Raw genomic sequence first — 10,259 nt, 5'->3', positions numbered from 1 at the left:
ATTTGTGTACTGGGTGCTGTCCTCAGATAATCTCATGGTTTGCTTTCGCCGTAAAGCCTTTTTGAAATCTGACACGGTGGCTAGATTAACAACAAGTTAAGCTATATTTTGACATATTGCACTTGTGATTTCATGAAAATTTAATATTTATAGTAATTTAAATTTGAATTTCGCGCTCTGCAATTTCACCGGCTGTTGGCCAGGCATGTTGAGATTAACAGAAATGGATTAACTTAGCATGTGAGATGAAAATAAACTATTTTTACTTGACATGTGAGAAGCGACACTCGTCTGGTTCTAGAAGCGACACTCGTCTGGTTCTAGAAGCGACACTCGTCTGGTTCTAGAAGCGACACTCGTCTGGTTCTAGAAGCGACACTCGTCTGGTTCTAGAAGCGACACTCGTCTGGTTCTAGAAGCGACACTCGTCTGGTTCTAGAAGCGACACTCGTCTGGTTCTAGAAGCGACACTCGTCTGGTTCTAGAAGCAACAGTCTTAGTCCTGATAGTAGCAATAAGCAAACATGGCGATGATCCTTACAGAGTTCAGTCAACTTGTTAATATAAGTAGCATAAGCAGCCGTCAGAAAATAAAATATGCACCTTTTATATTGACAACACAGTGTTAAAGGTAAGTGTTTCCTTTTCAAATGGTTTATTACACAGCAGATACAGACAACTCACTGCTCATATCCACCGCCTGGTCCCCGTGAGTCTTCAGATGTCTCTTCAGGTGACTAAGGCAGGTGTAGGTCTTAGAACAGAGACGACAGGGGTACGGTCTCACCCCACTGTGATTCAAGATGTGTGTCTTCAGCTCCGCACCGCGACGAAATGCCTTTCCACACTCATGACACACGTAGGGTCGTTCCCCTGTGTGTACCCGCATGTGAAGAGTCACCTGACTAGCCATGGTGAAACCTTTCTCACAGACGGTGCATTTGTACGGTCTCTCCCCAGTGTGTGTTCTCCTGTGGATCTGCAGCTCTCCTGCAGAGCAGAAGGCCTTGCCGCAGTCAGAGCAGAGGAAAGGTTTCTCCCCTGTGTGAGTCCTGATGTGTATCGTCAGGTTTCCGTTCACAGAGAACCGCTTGGCGCAGTAGGTGCACTGGTACGGTCTCTCGCCAGTGTGAGTTCGCATGTGCAGCTTCAGGTCTCCTTTGCATCTGAAGGCCTTTCCACAGCTGGGGCAGATCTTGGACCTCTCTTGGGAGTGGCGCTGCTCGTGGCCATGTAGCCAGCCCTAAATAAATGTTATTAAACATATTTAAGCTGAATACAATAGAATACTTGGGTGCTGAATACAACAGAATACCTGTGAGCTGAATACAACAGAATACCTGTGAGCTGAATACAACAGAATACCTGTGAGCTGAATACAACAGAATACCTGTGAGCTGAATACAACAGAATACCTGTGAGCTGAATACAACAGAATACCTGTGAGCTGAATACAACAGAATACCTGTGAGCTGAATACAACAGAATACCTGTGAGCTGAATACAACAGAATACCTGTGAGCTGAATACAACAGAATACCTGTGAGCTGAATACAACAGAATACCTGTGAGCTGAATACAACAGAATACCTGTGAGCTGAATACAACAGAATACCTGTGAGCTGAATACAACAGAATACCTGTGAGCTGAATACAACAGAATACCTGTGAGCTGAAGCCCTTTCCACACTGTTCACACTTGTAGGGCTTCTCTTCTCCGTCATGGACCTTCTGGTGGGTCCTCAGCTCAGCTATACCTGGGAACGGCCCCTCACCACAGTACCTTAGAATACATAGGATAGCGCTTTATAGAAGATAGCCTTTATTGTGTGTGTCCCAAATGACTTCCTGTTCCCCTTTTATAGTGCACTACTGTTGACCAGGGCCCATAGAGCTCTATAAAGGGACTAGGCTGCTATCTGGGTCACAGTTATTGTCTTTTCAAAGATATTTGCTTTTCCATTACAGGACATTAAATATAAAACATTATTTACATGAGTCACCAATCATGAATCACAGGGTAGCGTCACCAATCATGAATCACAGGGTAGCGTCCCAAATGCCATACTATTCCCTATATAGTGCACTACTTTTGCCCAAATCCCTATGGGACCTGGTCAAAAGTATACTGAAAAAATATATATATAAAACGCAAGATGTTAAATGTTTCATGAACTGAAATAAATAAATAAATAAAAAAATCACAGAAATGTTCCATACGCACAAAAAGATGATTTAAAAAAAGGCACAATTTGTTTACACCCCCGTTATTTAGAATTTCTATTTTGCCAAGACAATTCATCCACCTGACAGGTGTGGCATATCAACAGCATGATCATAACACAGGTGCACCTTGTGCTGGGGACAATAAAAAGGCCACTCTAAAAATGTGCAGTTTTGTCTCAACACAATGCCACTGATGTCTCAAGTTGAGGGAGCGTGCAATTGGTATGAATGTTCATTTCTCTACCATAAGCCACCTCCAAAGTCATTTTAGAGAATTTGTCAGTACGTCCAACCGGCCTAACAAACGCAGACCACGTGTAACCACGCCAACCAAGGAACTCCACATCCGGCTTCTTCACCTGTGGGATCATCTGAGACCAGCCACCAGGACAGCTGATGAAACTGTGGGATCATCTGAGACCAGCCACCTGGACAGCTGATGAAACTGTGGGATCGTCTGAGACCAGCCACCCAGACAGCTGATGAAACTGTGTGATCGTCTGAGACCAGCCACCCAGACAGCTGATGAAACTGTGGGATCATCTGAGACCAGCCACCTGGACAGCTGATGAAACTGTGGAGTATTTCTGTCTGGAATAAAGCCCCTTTGAGGGGGAAAACAAATTCTGATTGGCTGGGCCTGACACCCAAGTGGGGCCCACCCATGGCTGCACTCCTGCCCAGTCATGTGAAATCCATAGATTAGGGCCTAATGAATTTATTTAAATTGACTGATTTCCTTATATGAACTGTAACTCAGTAACATTTTTTTCTGGAGAGAGAGGGGAGAAAGAGCTCAAGGCGCAGGGTAGTTCTGTGTGAATGGGACCACTGGACTCAATAGGCTGGTATTCTTTAATAAATGATGTTATGATAAACTGTAAGGTCTCCTCTTCAGGAGGTTAAAACCTGTTTTGAGTGTTCAGACACTATCAGAAGGCGTCTACGTTCAGACTCCTCCTGTCTGGATCTCACCGTGGTTATCTGGTTTTTCAGAGAACACGAGGCCGCCGCAGACCTGATGAAACCAGCCCCCTGTCAGGAGATGCTTGGACTCCACCTTGTCATGACTCTATACTTGTGATGTTTCAGTTTCAGTTTCAGTCAAACCCATTTCTGAGCTTTTAATTGCTGATAAGATGGTTGATGTTGTCAGGGGAAAGGTTTGATTTATTAAAATGTTGTTGCCAGCAAAACTCACGCAAGGAGGACCGGGAGAGGCTATATGAGTTACAGGATGTCTTAGACATTTTACAGAACTTGGGGAGAGCTATCATATACTGTTATACTGTATTCTGTACCAACTTCAGCCTACAACTGTATTTTACTAAAGGAGAGATTTAATAGTTAAACAAAGAGTCTGTGTTTCCTTTCCATTACTAATGTATGTTTCAGAATTATATAGACCTGATAATCTGTTGAAGAAATTGACCAACACAGCCAAGGGGTGGGGTTTGTCTGTAAAGCCTACAGGGTACAGGGAGAGAAGCCTACAGGGAGAGAAGCCTACAGGGAGAGAAGCCTACAGGGAGAGAAGCCTACAGGGAGAGAAGCCTACAGGGAGAGAAGCCTACAGGGAGAGAAGCCTACAGGGAGAGAAGCCTACAGGGAGAGAAAACACACAGATGACAAAGCTAGAGAAGAGCTAAATGAGGTCATCTGTAAAAAACTAGGTAAGATACTCAGTGAGAGCTAGTAACCGAAAGGTTGCTGGATCGAATCCCTGAGCTGAAAAGGTACAAATCTGTTGTTCTGTCAATGAGCAAGGCAGTTACCCCACTGTTCCCCGCGTGCTGAAGATGTGGATGTCGATTAAGGCAGCCCCCACTCTCCTCTCTGATTCAGAGGGGTTGGGTTAAATGCAGAAGACACATTTCAGTTGAATACATTCAGTTGTACAACTGACTAGGTATCCCCCCTTTTCCCTTATAGAATGAAGCACTATATAGGGAATAGGGTGCCATTTGGGACGGTATTAGTGTAATGTTAATTAGCGTAATCGTATGTTAATGTACCTGCAATTGAAGCCTTTCTTCCTGGTGTGGGTTACCAGGTGTTTCTTCAACGAGTTGTGCCACTTGAAGTTCTTCCCACACTGCGGACATTCAAACTTCGGCGCCGCCGCTTTGCTGCCACAACACCGGTGGCTGACCCTCTCTCTGACCGACCCAAAACTGCTCCCACATTTAATACAGACATAGGCGGCGTCGGAGCACTGTGTCCGACGGTGGGTAGACATCTCCGAGGACCTTCTGAAGGTCTTACCACACTGGGAACACTTGTAAGGGTTCTCCCCCGTGTGAAGTCTCTGGTGCTCTAACATCTTATAGCGGTAGATGAAACAACGACCACATTGGGGACACCTGTGGGCCACGCGCTGCCGCGGCTGCTCTGACGATGATATGGTGCTCGAGGTGGATGTCGAGGACCCTTGTGTAGTGTTGGTGGATGTTGAGGACCCTTGTGTAGTGTTGGTGGATGTTGAGGACCCTTGTGTAGTGTTGGTGGATGTTGAGGACCCTTGTGTAGTGTTGGTGGATGTTGAGGACCCTTGTGTAGTGTTGGTGGATGTTGAGGACCCTTGTGTAGTGTTGGTGGATGTTGAGGTGGCGTCCTGGGCAGAGACTGAGGTGGAGTCTGAGGCAGCTTGTTGGCTGGCTGATGGTGCCGTGTCTTGAGGAGCAGCATTGGCGCTCAGACAGTATTGGTGCTCCGTGTCTACTGCTTTCCTTCCTACATCTTTCTCCTTCACGTCCTTCTGGTTATCCGTTCTTCGAGAACCTCCTTGGTTTTCTACTGAATCTGTTCCAATCATGTTGTTTTGATCTATACTTGTTTTGGACTCAGCCCATTGGCCACTCAAATTGTCAGTCATAGTCCCCTGGTTACCTCTGACCTGCAGGGGCGGGTTCTCACAGTCAGGGAAGGCTTTGGATTGGCTGGCGTTGTGGTGCGAGGTATTGACCAGTCTCAGTGAGGGAGGGAAGGATAAGGAGAAGAGGAGATGGTCCTCCATCTGCGAAGGAGCTGAACAAGTGACAACCAGGACCAATGGAAAGAAGATGGGAAACAATTGTGAGATTATTATATAGGTTATTAGATGATTAAGGTTATATGAGCGTTGTATTTAATCTACAGATTGTCAAACGGGGGATGGTGTACCGGACGGACGGTGTGTAATGGCAGCGGATTCCCCTGGAGGGCCCAAACTATTCCCTGGAGGGCCCAGTTTTTCACTCCTCCCTTGTACTCTACTGATCAATTAAAGGCCACTGATTAGTTACCCTCAACCTGCGTGTCAAAGTTCATTGGACACAAATTGAAAATAAATAACAAAGACCAGCACACTCAGCCCTCCATGGAATGAGTTTGACACCCCCTTCCCTATAGAGTACACTACTTTTGAGCAGAGCGCTAAAGGGAATAGGGCCATTTGGGACTCAGACAGATGCTTACCGCTCTTGGGCTGCTTGAGTTTCCCGTGGTATTGTGGGTTCTGTAGCAGGGTCTTCAGATCCTCTGCATGGGAGACACTGCACATGAAGTCCTCCAAGACAGAGGGGGCAGCACTGATCAACAAAGCAGTCTAGAGACAGCAGAGAGAACAAATGGTGAAAATTACAGTATTGTGATGATAAAAATGTACACATATGTAATTTTCTTAAAATGTTTTACCTTAGTGAACCCAGTTTACTGTTCAGAACAAGAAATAGCTATTGTTTCTCTATTTTACTGTGGCTCTGTGTCAAGTCAGTCTGTCTGTCCGTACCTGTTTGAAGTCAGGGACAGGCAGCAGCTCCTCCAGTCTAGACAGCAAATGACACACCAGAGTCTGCAGCGCCGAGTCAAAATTAGGTCCATACTCCACGGGGAACACAACCTATTGTACAAGAGAGACTTACAACCTGTTTCAATAGTCTAAAAACTGCATACTTCCTTGTATTTAGGTTAGCACTAAACATGAAGCCAACTTGATCTGATTATGTACAGTGCATCAGTTGGGGATCTGTATCGGTGTGACTTGGAGAAGTATCATACCTTGAAGAAGTGTTCCCTCCTATCTGGGTCTTCCACTAGACTCCATCATACCTTGAAGAAGTGTTCCCTTCTATCTGGGTCTTCCACTAGACTCCATCATACCTTGAAGAAGTGTTCCCTTCTATCTGGGTCTTCCACTAGGCTCTGGATCAGCTGCAGGAAGTTGGCTTCAGCTAATTCAATTGCTGCATCGTTTGACTGCAACACATAAGGGTCCAGACAAACATAAAGAAGCTGCACAGTGGCGATTTCTCGTACACAGACTGACCCTAGTCCTGGAGAATCCCATTTAAAAGTGCTTTTTTAGTGTGTGTCTGGGAAACTGGCCCTTACTGCTTACTGTTTAAGAGAGCAGGCTTGTCCTGAATTGCGCACCAGTTGATTAAAACACTCACCTGTTTGAGACCAGATGCTGTGATTCTATCCAGCTGGGTTTGAACAGCCTTGAGGTCATCAGGATGTCCAGAACCTAATAGTTGTAGACTCACCTGAGACAAGAACCAACACAGTAACCGACTGTTAGATGAATTCAACCCAAACGTAGCCTTCAATCACACAACCTTAATAAACCATAAGTGATACTAACAAGAGCTGTGGGTATTTCTTCTATCTCCATGCACCCGTAACAAGCAGACTTACATGTCCCCTGTGGCTCAGTTGGTAGAGCATGGTGTTTGCAACGCCAGGGTTGTGGGTTCAATTCCCACGGGGGACCAGTACGGAATTTTTTTTTATGAAACGTATGCATTCACTACTGTAAGTCGCTCTGGATAAGAGCGTCTGCTAAATGACTAAAATGTAAACGTAAATGTCCGACTTCCTATTTTTAGCCTCCAATCACAAACAGAACCTTCCCAGGTGATTGGCCTGAGCAAGCTGCTAATCTGGACCCCAGATTGAATTGGATTGAGTTTGTTATTTTGGGGTGCAAACTCAGTGATTCTGCACTGAGCCTTGCTGAAGTCTAGACTCTCAAAACATGCTGGGAATCTCTTACAAATCTATCAGGGAGTCTCTTACCCGTCCTCTGAGAGCCAGGGTCAGCAGCCATCTCTGTCTGTTGGACAGGAGATCTGGAACCGCCTCTGTGACCATGGAAACAAACTCCTCCAATTTCCCATACTGATTTATGTTGCCCTGGCGCACCACCTGCCACATGAGTGCTGACATCATCCGGAGAGGAGGAACCAGGACACCCAGGGAGAGCAGAGGAAAGGGCGATTCTGTTAGGAGAGGGGAAAGAGAGGAGAGAGATGGAGAGAGAGAGAGAGGAGGTTGGGTCACAATCCTTTTCCCTTCTCCCGGACTTGTGCATTCCTTCATTTGTCGTCCAAAGAGAAGCCATGTGGATGTACAGTACCAGTCAAAGGTTTGGACACACCTACTCATTCAAGGGTTTTTCTTTCTTTTTTTACTATTTTCTACATTGTAGAATAATAGTGAAGACATCAAAACTATGAAATAACACATATGGAATCATGTAGTAACCAAAAATGTGTTAAACAAATCAAAATCTATTTTATATTTGAGAATCTTCAAAGTAGCCACCCTTTGCCTTGATGACACCTTTGCACACTCTTGGCATTCTCTCAACCAGCTTCATGAGGTAGTCACCTGGAATGCAATTCAATTAACAGGTGTGCCTTGTTAAAAGTTAATTTTTGGAATGTCTTTCCTTCTTAATACGTTTTGAGCCAATCAGTTGTGTTGTGACAAGGTAGGGGTGGTATACAGAAGATAGCCCTATTTGGTAAAAGACCAAGTCCATATTATGGCAAGAACAGCTCAAATAAACAAAGATAAATGACAGTCCATCATTACTTTAAGACCTGAAGGTCAGTCAATACGGACAATTTCTAGAACTTTGAAAGTTTCTTCAAGTGCAGTCGCAAAAACCATCAAGCTCTATGATGAAACTGACTCTTATGAGGACCGCCACAGGAAAGGAAGACCCAGAGTTACCTCTGCTGCAGAGGATAAGTTCATTAGAGTTACCAGCCTCAGAAATTGCAGCTCAAATAAATTCTTCACAGAGTTCAAGTAACAGACACATCTCAACATCAACTGTTCAGATGTGACTGCATGGAATCAGGCCTTCATGGTCGAATTGCTGCAAAGAAACCACTACTAAAGGACACCAATAAGAAGAAGAGACTTGCTTGGGCCAAGAAACATGAGCAATGGAGATTAGACTGATGGAAATCTGTCCTTTGGTCTGATGAGTCCAAATTTGAGATTTTTGGTTCTAACCGCCATGTCTTTGTGAGACGCAGAGTAGGTGAACGGATGATCTCTGCATGTGCGGTTCCCACCGTGAAGCATGGAGGAGGAGGTGTGATGGTGTGGGGGTGCTTTGCTGGTGACACTGTCTGTGATTTATTTAGATTTCAAGGAACACTTAACCAGCATGGCTACCACAGCATTCTGCAGCGATACGCCATCCCATCTGGTTTGCGCTTAAGTGCGACTATCAATTGTTTGTCAACAGGACAATGACCCAACACATCTCCAGGCTAAGTGGTGTGTTGCATATGTTTTATGAGTTGGCCCCACATATGAACGGCTGTGTCCTATGTTGTTAAAGAGTCCCCAGGAAGCTGTACATCAAATTGAATCTGTCGACTAGAGATGAACGTACTTTGGTGCGAAAATTGCAAATCAATCCCAGAACAACAGCAAAGGACCTTGTGAAGATGCTGGAGGAAACAGGTACAAAAAGTATCTGTAGCCACAGCGAAACGAGTCCTATAATCGACATAACCTGAAAGGCTGCTCAGCAAGGACGAAGCCACTGCTCCAAAACTGCCATAAAAAAGCCAGACTACGGTTTGCAACTGCACATGGGGACAAAGATCGTACTTTTTGGAAAAATGTCTTCTGGTCTTATGAAACAAAAATAGAACTGTTTGGCCATAATGACCATCGTTATAATTGGAGGAAAAGGGAGGAGGCTTGCAAGCCGAAGAACACCATTCCAACCGTGAAGCACGGGGGTGGCAGCATCATGTTTTGGGAGTGCTTTGCTGCAGGAGGGACTGGTGCACTTCACAAAATAGATGGCTTCATGAGGCAGGAAAATGATGTGGATATATTGAAGCAACATCTCAAGACATCAGTCAGGAAGTTAAAGCTTGGTCGGAAATTGGTCTTCCAAATGAACAATGACCCCAAGCATACTTCCAAAGTCGTGGGAAAATGGCTGAAGGACAACAAAGTCAAGGTATTGGAGTGGCCATCACAAAGCCCTGACCTCAATCCCATAGAAAATGTGGGCAGAACTGAAAAAGCGTGTGCGAGCAAGGAGGCCTACAAACCTGACTCAGTTACACCAGCTCTGTCAGGAGAAATGGGCCGAAATGCATCCAACTTATTGTGGGAAGCTTGTGGAAGGCTACCCGAAACGTTTGACCCAAGTTAAACAATTTAAAGGCAATGCTACCAAATACTAATTGAGTGTATGTAAACTTCTGACCCACTGGAATGTGATGAAAGAAATAAAAGCTGAAATAAATTCTTCTCTCAACTATTATTCTGACATTTCACATTCTTAAAATAAAGTGGTGATCCTGACACCTAAAACAGGGAATTTTTACTAGGATTAAATGTCAGGAATTGTGAAAAACTGAGTTTAAATGTACTTGGCTAAGGAGTATGTAAACTTCCGACTTCAACTGTAAGTAAGCATTTCACTGTAAGGTCAACTCAACTACACCTGTTGTATTCAGCATTTCACTGTAAGGTCTACCTACACCTGTTGTATTCAGCATTTCACTGTAAGGTCTACTACACCTGTTGTATTCAGCATTTCACTGTGAGGTCTACTACACCTGTTGTATTCAGCATTTCACTGTGAGGTCTACTACACCTGTTGTATTCAGCATTTCACTGTGAGGTCTACTACACCTGTTGTATTCAGCATTTCACTGTGAGGTCTACTACACCTGTTGTATTCAGCATTTCACTGTGAGGTCTACTACACCTGTTGTATTCAGCAT

At 44.7% G+C, this 10,259-nt stretch overlaps 1 protein-coding gene across 2 annotated transcripts in view; it reads right to left on the bottom strand.

Annotated features, from left to right (window-relative positions):
* Positions 1 to 592: 592 nt before the first annotated feature.
* Positions 593 to 10,259, bottom strand: part of LOC115157654 (zinc finger protein 436) — a 15,477-nt gene continuing 5,810 nt past the window's right edge. For both annotated transcript variants that reach the window (XM_029706090.1, XM_029706089.1), the window contains exons 2-9: positions 7,285 to 7,487; positions 6,660 to 6,752; positions 6,367 to 6,462; positions 5,996 to 6,106; positions 5,683 to 5,812; positions 4,242 to 5,253; positions 1,666 to 1,783; positions 593 to 1,243 (exon numbers count right to left, since the gene is read on the bottom strand). In XM_029706090.1, coding sequence (XP_029561950.1) covers positions 659 to 1,243; positions 1,666 to 1,783; positions 4,242 to 5,253; positions 5,683 to 5,812; positions 5,996 to 6,106; positions 6,367 to 6,462; positions 6,660 to 6,752; positions 7,285 to 7,437 — 2,298 coding nt within the window. In that variant the 5' untranslated portion in view covers positions 7,438 to 7,487 and the 3' untranslated portion in view covers positions 593 to 658. The remainder of the gene's footprint in view (positions 1,244 to 1,665; positions 1,784 to 4,241; positions 5,254 to 5,682; positions 5,813 to 5,995; positions 6,107 to 6,366; positions 6,463 to 6,659; positions 6,753 to 7,284; positions 7,488 to 10,259) is intronic.

Source organism: Salmo trutta, chromosome 21 (assembly GCF_901001165.1).
Source record: "Salmo trutta chromosome 21, fSalTru1.1, whole genome shotgun sequence".
Lineage (NCBI taxonomy): Eukaryota > Metazoa > Chordata > Actinopteri > Salmoniformes > Salmonidae > Salmo > Salmo trutta.
Note: the sequence above shows the minus strand (reverse complement) of the source record. Positions and strands in the feature narration are given on the sequence as shown.